Genomic DNA, 15,358 nt, shown 5'->3' with positions numbered 1-15,358 from the left:
TTTTTAAAAGATTTTATTTATTTATTTGACAGAGAGAGACAGCCAGCGAGAGAGGGAACACAGGCAGGGGGAGTGGGAGAGGAAGAAGCAGGCTTCCCAGTGGAGCAGGGAGCCTGATGCGGGGCTCAATCCCAGGACCCTAGGATCACGCCCTTAGCCTGAAGGCAGACGCTTAACGACTGAGCCACCCAGGCGCCCCAGAATTTAGGCCTTTGAAAAATTAAATTCTGTTAGAAGCTTTTCAAGTATTTTAAAGGAAGCAATTTAGCTCTTGGGTGAAAAGCAGCAGAGTCAGACGCTGACTGTCCCCCACCAGTCGTGTGACCCTGGGCGGACCACTTACCCGCTCGAAACTTCGGCGCTGTCATCTGGAAGATGGGGGTCATAGAAGTCGTTCTCGCTCAGAAGGTGATGGTGCGGCTCAGGGGAAGGAGCACTTAAGGGCTTGATGTAGGCGAGTGAGTCTCGGTCAGGTTCGTGGGTGGGGGGAATTTTGTTAGTTGTGTTACAAATGTGAGCGGATCATAGCCGCATATAGTTTTAAAGGTAAGGACAGTGCAGTAAATCAAAACAAAATAAAAATACAACAGCATAAAAATAGTAGAAGCATTGAGAGAGGAGAACAAATTGAGCCTGAACCCTGTTCTGTGTTGAATCACAGCAGGAGCTGTAGGTAGGTTCAGTGCTGAACAGGAGTTTCAGCGTAACTTAATAATCTATGCACCAATGTCCGTTATGCTTCCAAAGCTCCAGGAGGCTGGGTGGGACGTGCAGGTTCTGAGAGCCCAGGGAGCTCCCGTGTGCGACATCATGTCTTTAGGGTGTGCTCTGACCTCCTTTGGCAGATGCTTCCAGCAAAGTGCTTCTAGCCTTTCGAATGGCTCGATAGACTCGCGAGTTTAGTGACTTCTCATTAACCTCTAAAGCTTTCTCCGGTGGCCGTGCAGCTTCTGTCCCAGAGCCACTTGTGTGTTGTTTTTCCTCCACAGACTCAGGAGATGGCCTCCAGCTTCGACGTGAGCAGCCCCTTAAACAACGAGGCGCTGGAGGGCTTCGACGAGATGCGGCTGGAGCTGGACCAGCTGGAGGTGCGGGAGAAGCGGCTGCAGGAGCAGTTGCAGCAGCTGGACAGGGAGAACCAGGAGCTGAGGGCAGCTGTCAGCCTGCAGGGCGAGAAGCTGCAGGTGGAGAGGGAGCGAGGTCGCACCGCTGCCGAGGACAACGCCCGCCTCACTTGCATGATGGCCGAGCTCCAGAAGCAGTGGGAGGTGACCCAGGCCACCCAGGACACCGTGAAGGAGCTCCAGAAGTGCCTGCAGGCCCTGGAGCTGGGGACAGCAGAGAAGGAAGAGGACCACCGCTCCGCCCTGCGGCGGCTGGAGTCCATGCTCCGGCCCCTGGCGCAGAAGCTGGAGGCCACACGGGACTTGCTGGGCCGGAAGAACCAACAGTTAGCTCATGTCCCAGGCCAGCCGGGCACGGCTGAGCAGCAGGCAGATATGGCCCCGGACCCAAAAGGGCAGCAAGAGCTCCTCCCCAGGGACTTGGCCCCGGAGGTCCAGGAGCTGCGGGAGAAGCTTCGAGCCCTGGAAAGAGAGAGCACCAAGACCCAGGAGCTCAATAGGCAGCAGAGTGCGCAGCTGGAGCAGCTGGCCAAGGAGCTGCAGCTGAAGGAGGAGGCCCAGGCCGACCTGGAGCGCCTGCTGAAGGAGACGGCCCCGCTCCGGGAAGAGCTGGCTGCGAAGGGGCAGGAGGCAACCCAGCTCCGGCGACAGCTTCGGGAGGCTCTAGCCCACCTGAGTTCCGTGGAGCAGGAGCTGGCGGAGGTGAGGCAGGAGGAGCGGCAGCGGCGAGAGGAGAAGGAGCTGCTGGAGCAAGAGGCCAGGGCCCTGGCGCGGCAGCTGCGGTTCCTGGAGCCCCAGCTGGCGCAGCTGAGCCAGCATGTGGGTGACCTGGAGGAGCAGAAGAAGCAGCTCATTCGGGACAAAGACCACCTGAGCCAGAAGGTGGGGCTGCTGGAGCGGCTTGCCGGGCAGCCGGGCCCAGATCTGCCCATGGCAGGGGAGAAGCCCAAGGCCCGGGGCCCCCCAGATTCCACCCTGCGACCGGTCTTCAAGAAGCTGGAGGAGGAGCAGAGAAGCGCCCAAGAGGGACAGACGGGAGACGCCCAGATGCGAGGGAGCGGTCAGGAGGAGAAGCTCCAGCAGGCCAACAGGGAGCTGGAGAAGGAGCTACAGAATGTGCTGGAGCTCAACCAGCTCCTCGAGGGCAAGCTGCAGGCCCTGCAGTCTGATTACCAGGCCCTGCAGCAGCGGGAGGCAGCCATCCGGGGCTCCCTGGCCTCCCTGGAGTCTGAGCAGGCCAGCATCCGGCACATGGGTGACCAGATGGAGGCAAGCCTCCTGGCTGTGAGGAAGGCCAAGGAGACCATGCGGGCCCACATGGCCGAGAAGGAGGCCGCCCTGCGGAACAAGGAGGCCGAGTGCCAGCAGCTGCAGGAAGAGGTGGGGCAGTGCCGGCAGCTGGCCGAGGCCCGGGAGAGGGAGCTCAGGGCTCTTGAGAGCCAGTGCCGCCAGCAAACCCAGCTGATCGAGACCCTCACGGCTGCAGAGAAAGGCCAACAGGGGCTCGGTGCACCTGAAGACAGTGCACCCCAGGACCCAGCCCCCCAGCTGGCCCTGTGTCAGGACCAGGTGGAGACCCAGCAGGGAGAGGCTGGGCACCTGCCGGCTGAGGTGCTGGACCTTCAGGCCAAGCTCCAGGCAGCCTTGGGTGACCGGGAGAAGGTACAGGGCCAGCTGAGCGTGGCTGAGGCTGCTCTGAGGGAGCACAGGGCCCTGGTGCAGCAGCTGAAGGAGCAGAACGAAGCTCTCAAGGGGGCCCACGGTCAGGAGCCACTGCAGCGCTCGGAGCGGGAAGGGGCACTGCGGGAGGAGAGGACTGAGGAGGAGGAACGGTCAAGGGCAGAATGCAGCTCCCCAGAATCCCGGCTAGAACAGGCCGAGCCACAGGAGCAGCTGCCCATGGCCAGCCCAGCCACTGACGAGCTGGGCGTCCATATCTGCACGCAGCTTGCTGAGAAAAAGCGGGCCGAGGAGGCCCTGGCCCGCGCCGTCCAGGAGCTCCATGACACCAAACGGGAGGCCTCGAGGCAGCGAGAGGGCCTGGAACAGCAAGTGGCGGGACTGCAGCGAGAGAGGGACGGCTTGCAGGAGAGGCTGAAGGTGGCCGAGGAGGCGGCCCGCTCCCTGCCCAGCCTGCAGGCCCAGCTGGCCCAGGCCGAGCAGCGGGCCCAGAGCCTCCAGGAGACCGCACACGAGGAGCTCAATGCCCTCAAGTTCCAGCTGAGCACCGAGATCATGGACCACCAGAGCCGACTGAAGGTAGTCCTGCCTCGCCTTGATGCCCCCCCCCCCCCCGGGCTGAGGTGGTCTCCTGCAGTGGGGCCCGATGGGTCCACGAGAGGATAGGGTGTGCCTTCAGCCACGTGGCACTTGAGGACCCAAGAATGTACTGGGCGGCCGGGCAGACGCAGCTGTCCTGCTCTCGAGGTCCCAGCACTCTTTCCCTCACAGGGACACTAGGGGCACATGTCGGGAGCGATGCCCTAGCCGGGAAGTGTAAACTCAGCTTGGCTGCAGACAGATTTGGCTTGTACAGAGTGGCTGCTGTACAGTAGTAACCAACGGTTAAAGAGCTGGGTGTTCACAGATTCAGGAGATCCTAAAGCCTGTGCCCTCGTTCCCACCCTGCAGAAGTCACGAAGAGCTGCGTGGCGGATGCCCCCTGTAAAGGAGGCATGCACTTTCTGTTGTTTTCCTTATACTCGTTTATGTACATGCCCAGCCCTTCTGGGCCTGTGGGTTTGCCCTAGACCCTCTCCTAGTCTCTAGAACCTACTGTAGGTGCCAGCAGCCCCTGCCTGCAAGTCTCGTCTGTGGGTTTTCTGTCCCTGCGGTGCCATCCCGATGGCAGGTGCTGTTGGGGAAACTGGCTCAGTGTGTTTTCACAAAGCTCTTGGGGTGGACGGGCTTACGGGACCAGTGCTTACCATGGGCTTTCGGTACTGCACAAAGGGAAAGGGTTAAGGGTGGCGGAGACCAAGGACACAAGCAGGATGGCTGTGGGGCTTTGGTTTCCAGAGCTTTTCACTCGCCCATTAGCACTGCGGTCCGTGCTCACTCCCAGATACACAACTGTTGCATTTCTGCAGATGTGCCTCCAATACCATGGCCCCCATCCTGTGCTGCTCTGTGTGGGTCACAGGGCACTTGTTTCCTTGCAGAAATGAAGTCCTAAGTGTGAGGACCAGGCTAAGTCCCTTAGTAAACTTGGAAAGATGTTGTCACCAGTCAAGCCCAAGGTTTATTGAGTTTGGTGAAAAAGAGAGAGGGAGCTTGTTTTTACCCGTTTGGGGAAATGGGGCTGAGGGGGTCTCTGTGCAAGGACCCCACTTTCACGAGCCCTCTCTCATCATCCCCAGACTGCCAGTGAAGAGTGCCAGAGCCTCAGAGACCAGCTTGAGGAGCGAGGCCGGCAGCTGCAGGCCGCCGAGGAGGCGGTGGAGAGGCTGAAGGTAGGCCCCGGGGAGTTTGCTGGTCTGCGGCCTGGCCGCCTGGCTGCCTGGGCAGGAAACACTGGCGTGCCCACCTCTGCCTGGTCATTCCCACCCCCAGGATATGGGCCCGTCAGGGAGAGGGGTCTGGTTTGGTTTCCACTGGACCATTTAGAAGGGCCGTGTGCAAGACTCCCAATTCCCAAAACAAAGCTCCCACCCGTTCACCTCTGTGGATGTCTTGAGTGCACATCTCGGCCCCTTCCGCCTCCTGGACACTCGGCTGGAGCTGCCAGATGTGTTTCTCAGCCAGCCCGGTGGAAAGGATATGAGGTGTCCTTCTTAGCTGCCTCCGCAGGCGTCCCTGAATCAGTGGTCCTGAACTGAGGGGGCTCAGCGCGGGGGCTGCAATCACCATCTCCAGGGAACCCTGCTCCCTGCCACCCCACCTCCGCCCCCACCCCAGGATTCTGATTCCTGCTGCCCCTCCGACCTCCACTGCCAGTTGAAATTAATATTTGACAGATAGGATTACAAACAGGAGTGGGTCACTCAAAGATTCTCAGGCTCTGGAACCTAAAACAAAACCCCCTCCAGTTAGAAGTGACCCGGCCAGGTGGGGCGGAGAACCCACCAGCCCCTTTCTGGCCTGCGGCGCGGGCTCTCGTCAGTTGAGTGTCTTCTCCCTGCTGTCCCGTGCCAGGCCACGCAGGCAGATCTGGGAGAGCAGCTGAGCGGCACCAGCAAGCGTCTTTCTGAGAGCCAGGCTGCCATGCAGAAGAAGGATGAGGAGGGGGCCGCCCTGCGCGAGAGCTTGGACAGGTTAGTGATGCACTTCCGCCCACACGGCCCCAGCGGCCGAGGCTTCAGGGAAGGGGGTATTTGATGCAGTCATTTAGAAACTCAGCCACTCAGAGCAGGTTGAAGTCTTCTTGCAAGAAAAGCCACAAACTCAGAAGGCGCTTTGCCAGAAGCATGCCACAGAGGGCGGGCAGCCCGTTTCTCACCCCCCTGCAGGCAGCCGCTGAGCCTTTCTTGATGCCATTTTCCTACCTCCGGTGGGGCACGTTTCTGCTTTGGAAGAGCTGACATGAAATAAAAGTTGGAATATAATAATGGTAGTGATAACAGCGAACACTTAAGTAATGCCCCAAATGGGCCAGGCACCGTTTTAAACACTTCGCGTCTATTTGTCCCTTTTTTTGCTCCTGACTGTCCTTTGAAGAGGGAATTATGACTTGTCCCTGTTTTATAGACGAGGAGAGTGAGGCTCAGAGGAGTTAAGTCGCTTTCCCGGCATCTGACAGCACATGGGTGATGGTGGGAGGTGCAACCCAGGCCGCTTGGCTCCAGAGTCTGTTTCCTCAACAGTGACCCTGCAAAGTGCACAGATACGTCTGTGTCTGGTCTCATGTTAGGGTCCTGGGGGGTGTGTGTGTGTTTCCCCGCTACAAGTTGTGACTCAAGCTCTTCCTGGTTTCCTTTGTGAAATGAGAGGCCGCAGGGCTGGGGGTGGGGCGGGGGGTCTCCCAGGTACATGCCGAGGGTGAGTGAGGGTACCCAGCCCCAGGCCAGCTGGTCTGCCTGCAGACTGCTGCTGTGTCTGTGGCGAGCACATCGTGCTGTCACACTTCATCAGGACTGTCCTAACCTTGGAGTGTGGTCCTGCTTGTGCAGCCCCAAGACTTCCCTGAGCCCCCTCGTCTTTAGGCCGGGGGGCCACCTGGAGTTACGAGTGTGAGCCCACCATTTGGTGATGAGGCCAAGGCAGTCCTGCTGGAGATGCTGGGACCCAGGCACCTGTTGTACCCCCAGCAAAGACTGGCATGCCAGACTGTCCTGAGCCTTTACCTTTTCTGCCCATCCCTCGTTGCCTCCTACCACCCGGCTTCTAGGGCGGGCCCGGGCTCAGCGGGAGATCGAGAGCGTGTTGGGTGTTCAGTCACCCAACATGCACAGTTCTTCTCTGATTCTTCCAGAGTCAAACGCCATAGGGCTCTGGCTGCCCGGGTCAGATTCACGTGACAGTATAAGTACCAGAACCTCCTAAGTGGGTGGCATTTAAAAAAAAAAATGCTACACCAGTACTTATTTGTAAGCTCTCAGAGCTGTTGTTTTAGCTGCCCGATATTGCGTACTCTGTCTGCCGTGGATCAGGTTTTACTTTATTCACTGTGTGTGCGTGCATGCGCACGTGTGCACACGCACATGCACTTGTACACCCATGAAATCATTTTGGTGGACAGTGTCTTGTAAAGAACCTTCTGGCAACTTTATACGGGGTGTAGGAAGGCTGGATTAGATACGGATTACTTAGTCTCTGCAGAGCCCTGTGCTTAATGGAGCTTTTACGAACGCCCTGCTGGTCCTTGGGATTTGTAGAGCGTTCCTGGAGCACCACTGCCCTCGGGGACAGGCGAGCTGCAAGTGGAGCGGGCCAGGGCAGGAGGACAGTGCTTTGTGCAGCCAGCCCCTTGGCCACAGACTGAGCCGAGGGAACAGAGCTCCTTAGGCCTCCTGGCTGTCGGGGCAGCGCCTGCCAGTGCCCATCGAATGCCGGCTGGGTTGCCCAGCACCACGCCCTGTGTGTAGAGCCCCAAAGTCACCTGGGAGGCAGGTCCTCGTCCATGTGGTTGCCTCCAGGCAGAGACATCTGTGTTCTGTTCCAATTCCATTTTCCTCTTGCAAACCCCTCCATCACCAGCCCATGCACTGCACCCTTGGGCTCCCCCGTAACCTCAGCCCCTGCCCCAAAACCAGTGCAGAGTTCAACTCACCTGGGGAGCTCTTAGCGGCCTGAGGTCACCTGTTCTCCCAGAATGCCCATTGTATTTGGTGCGGGGGGGGTGGTGTGTGAAGAGTTTGGGGGTGCGAGGGGAGTTTTGAAGGCCGGGGCTGAGGCACAACCTGTGGTGCGTAGTGCTGAGGGGTGCCCCACTGTGAGAGGGAAAAGGCTCGGAGGGCAGCGGGACCTTGTTAGAGGCCCGAGTTAGCCCAGAGGCACAGGGGAAGCTGGAAGCAGTGGCTCATCAGTGGGCTTCCCACTTCTCTATCAGGACCCAGAAGGAACTTGAAAAAGCCACGACAAAAATCCAAGAGTATTACAGCAGACTCTGCCAGGAGGTGACAAACCGGGAGAAGAACGACCAGAAGATGCTTGCAGACCTGGATGACCTGAACAGAACCAAGCAGTACCTGGAGGAACGGCTGATCGAGCTGCTCAGGTGAGCGTCGGCACCAGCGGCGGCGGGGGGCCTCCCCCGAGCCAGGCTTTCTCTTTAAAGAAACGCAGTTGCTCTTGAAAGGCCTCTCAAGGGAGATGGGCCCGTGTCTGCGTGTGCTGCGTTGTTGAGGCCCTCCCCCATACGGACGGGGTCCACCCAGGCCCTTGGCAGCCTTGAAGAGTAGATTTCACTGTTCCCACTCATGCTCCACTGGGCTTGTGTCGCCATACTGCTGGGGCATTATCTGCAAAATCTCTGTGCGCTTAGCCACAGGCGTGACAGTAAGTGACATCTCGTATCTTTAGAAATCTCTCCATTCCCTTGTCCCTCTTTTGGGAGCCCCTTTCCCCTTCTCCTCCCCCCCTCCCCCCCGCTTTCCCCCAGTACCAGGCCTCCCAAACTCCAGCGCCCACAGGTAGCAGACGGCCAGCGTAAGGGCCAGGAGGGCACTCAGAAATTGGAGGACGCGTGTGTTCTGCTCCTGACACCTGTCACCACACAGGCAAAGGGCCCAACTTCCCAGATCACCTTACTTCTGATTGAGAATATAATTGGTCTAATGAGGGTCTAGATCAGATCCATACGTTACAGGGTGATATGTTAGATCTCTCTTCCCTAGGCTGTGATTTGGCCACCATCTCTCTAACTTGTTTTTTTCTTTGCAACTGACTTTTGAGGAAGTTAGGTCATACATCTGGCCGGGTCTCCCACAGCCTGGATTTTGCTGATTGCAACCCCATGGTGCCATTTAACATGTTCTTCCGACCTTCGTATTTCCTGTAAATTGTTAGTGAAAACCACAGTCGTGGTTCTCCCCGCTAAATGCACATTAGAATCGCTGGGGGAGTTACTAAAATGATACCGATGTCCAGACCCTACCCAGACCAACCCAGTTGGAATTTCTTGGAGTGGGGTCCAGACATCAGTGAGCCAGAGTTGAGTACCACTGCTCTAGGCTTACTCAGACCCAGTTTCAAAATTTTCTCAAGAACGCTACATAGAATTGGTTTATAGTTTGGGTCTTTCTTTCAAGAGCTGCATAAGATCTGATGAGCCCATTCTCTGCGATGTTAGCAGCAGTGGATAAGCAGTGCCTAAAGCTACTAATTCATTTGGGGTTGCAAAATGGTGGTATTTGGAAGTGTAACGCTTCTGCTCACATGTCATCAATTGGCAGACTTGGAACTCAGGGCATTTATGACCTCTGAACTCAGACACCTTCCCGAGGTGTGGGATGGAAAAGCCCTGGTCCTGACAGCTTCCCACGTTCCAGGGTGTGGGTGCCTGGCCTCCTGGGGACTGAAGGGATGGGCTGAGAACCAGCTGGGAGGATGATGCTGGTCCAGGGCATGAGTCGTCCTGTTTCCTGACAGCTTCAAGCATCCTTGAAGAGCCAGTCAATTCCTGGCTTTTGTCCTGGCTTTTGAAGATTTATTTATTTGAGAGAGAGAGAGCAAGCAAGCGAGAGTGTGGGGAGGAGGGGCAGAGGGAGAAGGAAAGGAAGAGAATCCCAAGCAGACTCCGCACTGAGTGCAGAGCCCAACATGGGGCTCGATCTCACAACCCATGAGCCAAAACTAGGAGTCGGATGCTCAATTGACTGAGCCACCCCAGGCGGCCCTGTCCTGGCTTTTGTATTTAAGGAGAGAGGTCTGTGGATTTGGAGTCTCTGGCTGGTGATGGTGTCAGTTTCTCACAGGACCTCAGTGGCTCTGGTGTTGGTCTTTGGGATTGAGATGCCGCTGGGGCTACAGTAACCTTAGGATGGCAGGCGGCTGGGCTCCATCTTGAAAAGAACAAAACCTTCCCAAGTCAGAAGCCATAAGCCTCGAGGGGTGCCTGGGTGGCACAGCGGTTAAGCGTCTGCCTTCGGCTCAGGGCATGATCTCGGCGTTATGGGATCGAGCCCCACATCAGGCTCCTCCGCTATGAGTCTGCTTCTTCCTCTCCCACTCCCCCTGCTTGTGTTCCCTCTCTCGCTGGCTGTCTCTATCTCTGTTGAATAAATAAAATAAAATCTTTAAAAAAAAAAAAGAAGAAGAAGCCATAAGCCTCGAAAATGACCGTGAGCAGCAATACGGAAGCCTCTGCCCCTCGGCCGTGTTCTGACACTGCCAGACCTTTCTGAAAAGCCCTCTTGCTTCAGTCTTGCTTCTTGGAGCACATACTGTCTCTCGGAGGAGCAGGGGATGTTAACAGCCCAGCGGACTCTCAGGCAGTGAACTCGTGGGTCTTCTCCGATGATCACTTGTTCCTGAAACAAAGCATAAGCACATAAAGGTTCCTGAACACATTTCAGATTTGTGCGGGCAGTACGTTCGTGGTCCTCGGGCTCACAGTGCTCAGGCTGTCATGTAACCTTGACAGCCTGCTACAACGCCCACTGCAGGTGGCCATGTGCACTGTCGCTTGGACGCCTGAGCCGTGTGTGTGACCCTTGTGGGCGTACCTGCATCATGGCCTTCCTCTGCCGTCACGCGCGTGCCAGCAGCTGAGTCTGGGACTGATGCGGGGGACAGACGAGGCCTAGAGTGGGGGTGTCTCCAAGGAAAGTCCATTTTCCTCCCATGTCTTGGGAAATTCGGAATCAGGCTTTGGAAATGAATTGGGGATCATCCTGTTGTTTTCACGGATTCTTCTCTTTTTCTGATGTGGCTCTGTCTCAGGGACAAGGATGCTCTCTGGCAGAAGTCAGATGCCCTGGAATTCCAGCAGAAGCTCAGTGCTGAGGAGCGGTGGCTCGGGGATGCGGAGGCGAGCCACTGTCACAACTGCAAGCGAGAGTTCAGCTGGATGGTGCGACGGCACCACTGCAGGTCTGCGGGTGGGACCCAGCACCGGAGCAAAGGCGCTGAGCGGGGCATCGATGGCAGGCGCGGGCCCCGCCGCCGTCTGTCTGGGAAGAGCACATTGCTGTCTGCTCCTAAGGGAACCAGGCGAGGGGGTGTGTTAGGCAGGGTCCTAGCAGGACATGCGGGGATCCCTGAAGGGGAAGAGGGTTTGATACAGGGGTGTGGGCAGAATCAAGGGGACCAGCAACCCTTGGCCTCCCTCAGCCCACAGGGACCAGAGGGGAAGTGGCATTACTGGAGCCCGGGGAGAGCTTGGGCGGAGGCTTGGCTGGGGGAACGTGGACAGCGGAGACCCTCCTAGGGCCCAAAGAAGAGTAGGCAAAAATAAACCTCAGCTGGGGCCAAGGCAGGTGGAATATCATCAGCACAGGCCCAGGGGGGTCTGTGGTCCCTTAGAGCCTCAGCCCCCGAGGCATGCAATGGACGCCCGTGTTGTTGTGGCAGAGAAGGGGGGCTCAGCCACATACTTTATCCCCCTGCCTCTCAGGACCTTGGGAAGTAAAACATTTTCTCCCAGTGGTCTTATCAAGATGGCTTTATTGGGATCTTATCAGATTGACCATAAGGCCACACTCCTCAGTGAGGGCCAGAGCCAGGCCCGATGAGAGCCACGCGGCCTCTAGAGCCCAGTGCAGATCAGAAGACCCACGGTGTGTCACCCTCACAGCCCATGCTCGTTTCACCCCAGGATCTGCGGCCGCGTCTTCTGCTACTACTGCTGCAACAACTACGTCCTGACCAAGCCCAGTGGCAAGAAGGAGCGCTGCTGCCGAGCCTGCTTCCGGAAGTTCAGCGACGGCCCCGGCTCCCCTGACAGCGCCAGTTCCAGCACCAGCCAGGGGGAGCCCAGCCCTGCACTGTCGCCAGCCCAAGCTGGGCCCCAGGCCGTTGGAGGCCAAGGTCAGGCTCCTGCTCCTGCCTTCTGTGTTCTTAGGTGCCCCCCCCCCCCCGCACTACTCCAGTGTGGCTAGTTAGCTGTAATGAGCTTAATTCAAGGTTTTCCAAACTTATGCATTAAAGAGGTGCTAAAAGTGTATCGCACCAATTTGAGACTTTCTTTTTGATGTAATTAAGCTTGAAAGAGAATTGAAAAGGGAATAACGTTCTCCTGGTATGATTCAGTGTTATTTAATGTGAGGTCTGTGTACCTCTTAACTCACATGCTTCCAGTGGAATGTACCCCACACCTTGAAAAATATTGTCTCCAGAGCCTCAGCCCCGATACCCAGCCCTCCTACCAGAGAAACCAAAGGCCAAAAGTTGTGTGTGGAAATGACCACATCCTTCACCTTCTCCCTGTGGCTCACACTGTCTCTCAGTGACCAAGGAGGATGTATTCTCCTATCCTTTCACTCTGCTCCGTAAGAGGAAGTGGGATCTGGTTCCTCCTGTTCCTGCTCCCAGCACAGTCCTACCGAGCAGACCAGGCTGTCCTCTCATAGACCAGACTGTGGATGTAGAATACCAGGGAGGCAGAGCCGAGATGGCAGGGTCTTGTCTTTGCTCAAGCATCACCACCTCCTGCAGCTGGTCTCTATGGACTCTTCCTTGGCCTCTGCCTAAATGCAGGTCAGCCAGCCTTCAGAGATACTGTTAGTTCTTTTGTTTAACTGGATCATCAAGGAAGTTGGCAGACCCCATTATTTGTATTTGGTACAAAGGACAGGGATGGTGGAATGTACTGGGCATAGCATTCCTGTATCTTCTTCAAACCCATTTAAAAAAAATTTTTTTTTATCACTAAGTTTTGAGAGTCCTTTATATATTCTGGATAGAAGTTATTTATCACATATGTGTTTACAAATACTTTTTTCCCAGCCAAAAACCTCTTTTCACTTTCTTACGAAGAGCAGAAATGTTCTTCAAAATGCAGACGGTTTTAATTCTGATGAAGTCCATTCCATTTTTTCCCCTTATGGATCAACTTTTTTTCTTTTGGTATCATATCTATTTTTGCTTAACCCAAAGACACAAAGATCTTCTCCTGTTTTCTGCTAGAAATTTCATAGTTTTAGGTCTATGATCCATTTTGAGTTAAATTTTTGTTTATGCTACAAGATACACATAGAGATTCATTTTTTTGCATATGGTTGTCCAGTTGTTCCAACATCATTGGTTGAAAAATCTGTTCTTTTCTCATAGAATTGCCTTTGCACCTTTGTCAAAAATCAGTTGGGTCGGGTCTGTATCCAGACTTTTTGTCCTATTCCATTTATCCATGTGCCTTTTCTCTCACCAATACCACACTGTTGAGATCACCATGGTTTCCTAATGAGTCTTTAAATCAGGTAGCGCAGGTCGTCTAATTTTGTTCTTTATGAAAGTGTTGGCTATTCTAGGTTTTTTGCTTATCCATATAATTTTAGAATCATCAATTTCTATAAGAAATCCTAGTGAAATTTTGATTGGGATCACATTGAGTCTCTAGATCAAGTTGGGGAGAATTGACATGTTAACAAAATTGAGTCTTCCAATCCATGAACATGGTATAGCTCTCCATATAAGTCTTCTTTGATTTCTCTCCTGATGCTCATTGTCCCTTCTTTACTTGTCCTCCTTCCTTCCCTCTGCCAGCCTCAGAAGGCAGGTTCAGAAGTGTGGCTGGGCGTATGGAAAGAAATCAGTCCTTGGTCCCATTTCTCAGCCTGTGTCTCAAGCCCTCCATTTTGCAGGCCTCAGACAAGAGGATGTTCCATCTAAAGCACAGCCTGTCCCAGGAGCCCTATGGCGGGGCCAGCTGGGAACTTGTAGCTCGCATGAACTGTTCTTGGTAAACCGTCCAGGAATCTCCCCTGCCCTGACTCACGGCAGGTGTTCCAGCAAAGACAGAGGGTGGCATTCTGCCAGAGTACTGAGGTCACTTGTTTTGATTTCTGACATTTCCTGTCACCTTGTCTGTCTGTATTTCTTTCTGTCTTTCCTTCTCTCTGCCTTTTCTTCGCCTCAGGCCTACCATTACATTTTCCATGACATAGACAGGAGAGTACTTGCAGGTGGGTGACCAGCACAGGAGTGGACAAAGGGCGTCCTTCCTCCTGAGTGGCCTGCAAAGTTAGACACCAGGCCCCTGGTCAGAGGCACAGTGGTCGCTGCCACCTTGAATAGAGGGAGGTTCCCCAGTGCATGGAGGTGAAAATGCAGGTCAGACAGAATCTGGTGTTCAAAAAGGCGTAAGTAAGCCGTGTCTGTGTCTTAGGGAGCGAGACTCAGCAGTACAAAGTGTGTTTCTTCTTTTTTTAGGTTTTTGCCTGATAAGGATTTGGTAGGTTTTTTTTTTCTTCTAAATAAGAGGCTTCAGAGAATATGTAAGCGCTTGCAATCTCTTTAAGGCCCGATTGAGGAGCTTAAGACAAATCTTGCAGGTTGTGTGCAGTTTCACCCGTAGTCCCGCTGCTTTCGGGAATGTCCTGGCAGCCATTTCTCTCACACCCAGACAGAATAGCTGTAGGTCGAGTGGGCCTTGGGGGCGTGTCCTGGTAGCCCATCCCCCACAGTGCGCCCTCTCTGTCCTGCGCTTCACTGTGTCTGTCTCTTCTCTCCCCATCTGCCTCCGTGGCCCCGGTGTAGACGCCGACTGCAGGCCGCCGGACGATGCCGTGTTTGACATCATCACAGATGAGGAGCTGTGCCAGATCCAGGAGTCCGGCTCCTCCTTGCCTGAAACACCCACCGAAACCGACTCCCTTGACCCGAACTTGCCCGAACAGTGAGTAGGCCTCGCCTTTATTTCGTGCGTGTTCCTCGGGTGCTGGGCCCTTGTGCCTTCTGATTAAAGGACCGGGAAAGTGAGACTTTGGAAGCAGGATCGGCTGTCTGTGTTTAAGGGAAAGTGCCTCTGAACAGTGCTCGGGGCCGTTCTGGAGACCGGAAGGCCAAGGCCAGGGTGTCGGCAGGGTGGGCTTCTCCTGGTGCCTCTCTCCTTGGCTCGCAGACGGCCGCTCGCTCACCGCTGCCTCACACCATCACCCGACTGTGCATACGCGCCCCCGGGTGTCTCTGTGTCCTGACAGTCCGTTAGTACCTACTCTCCGCCGGCCTCTCATCCGTTTTCCAACAAGATTTGTGAGGAATGAACCACACAAAGTGCCACCACACCAGAACGTCAAGAGTTTGTGGCCGGGGACCCGTAGGGACAGGCCAAGCCCCCACCCCCCATGGCAGCCTCGCTTAGTGTCTCTCAGCCCCTGGTGTTTGGGCTTAAATGCAGTTTCTACAATAAAGTCCCGGCTGTTTAAAAGCCAAGAAAGAATTTACCCACTCTCTCTGCACTTGGGGAGTTTCATGACGCTCTTGCCAACACCCATGTTGAGATCTCTGTCTGTCTCTTCCTGCCCAGAATTCAGGAGGGCTAGGATTATTCAGTAGGATTTCTGCCATGTGGGAGGAGATACATTTAATCTTCACAGAGCTCTGCTCTCGGGGCAGGAGCGTTGAGGCTTAAGTGTACCCTTCCCCTCTCCCCTGTTTTCTGACGAGAGGGTGACTGAACTCCCCGTCATGGCCTCACGGAGAGTGCCAGCACGGTCACCCAGCCCTGCAGCCCTGTGCACTGTCGCTTCCTCAGCTTTGGACCTCGCCCTTTCCTTCCTGGAACCCCTGCCTCCCCTTCTGAAGCGCCCCCCCGCCCCCGCCCCACCGACTGCACAGCCTACAGTGTTCTCCCCAGGGCCTGCTCTGTTCCAGCAGCACTGAGCCAGTGTGCCACCATCACCCGGCCACCGTACTCC

At 55.5% G+C, this 15,358-nt stretch overlaps 1 protein-coding gene across 8 annotated transcripts in view; it reads left to right on the top strand.

Annotated features, from left to right (window-relative positions):
* Positions 1–15,358, top strand: part of FYCO1 (FYVE and coiled-coil domain autophagy adaptor 1) — a 75,074-nt gene that overhangs the window by 26,321 nt on the left and 33,395 nt on the right. For all 8 annotated transcript variants that reach the window (XM_026500650.4, XM_026500649.4, XM_048226868.2 and 5 more), the window contains exons 8-14: positions 990–3,383; positions 4,484–4,576; positions 5,259–5,377; positions 7,612–7,779; positions 10,446–10,595; positions 11,320–11,531; positions 14,199–14,337. In XM_026500650.4, coding sequence (XP_026356435.3) covers positions 990–3,383; positions 4,484–4,576; positions 5,259–5,377; positions 7,612–7,779; positions 10,446–10,595; positions 11,320–11,531; positions 14,199–14,337 — 3,275 coding nt within the window. The remainder of the gene's footprint in view (positions 1–989; positions 3,384–4,483; positions 4,577–5,258; positions 5,378–7,611; positions 7,780–10,445; positions 10,596–11,319; positions 11,532–14,198; positions 14,338–15,358) is intronic.

This window comes from Ursus arctos, unplaced genomic scaffold, assembly GCF_023065955.2.
Source record: "Ursus arctos isolate Adak ecotype North America unplaced genomic scaffold, UrsArc2.0 scaffold_14, whole genome shotgun sequence".
In the NCBI taxonomy this organism is placed as follows: Eukaryota; Metazoa; Chordata; class Mammalia; order Carnivora; family Ursidae; genus Ursus; species Ursus arctos.
The sequence above is the reverse complement of the archived record's forward strand: the minus strand, read 5'-3'. Positions and strand labels throughout refer to the sequence as shown.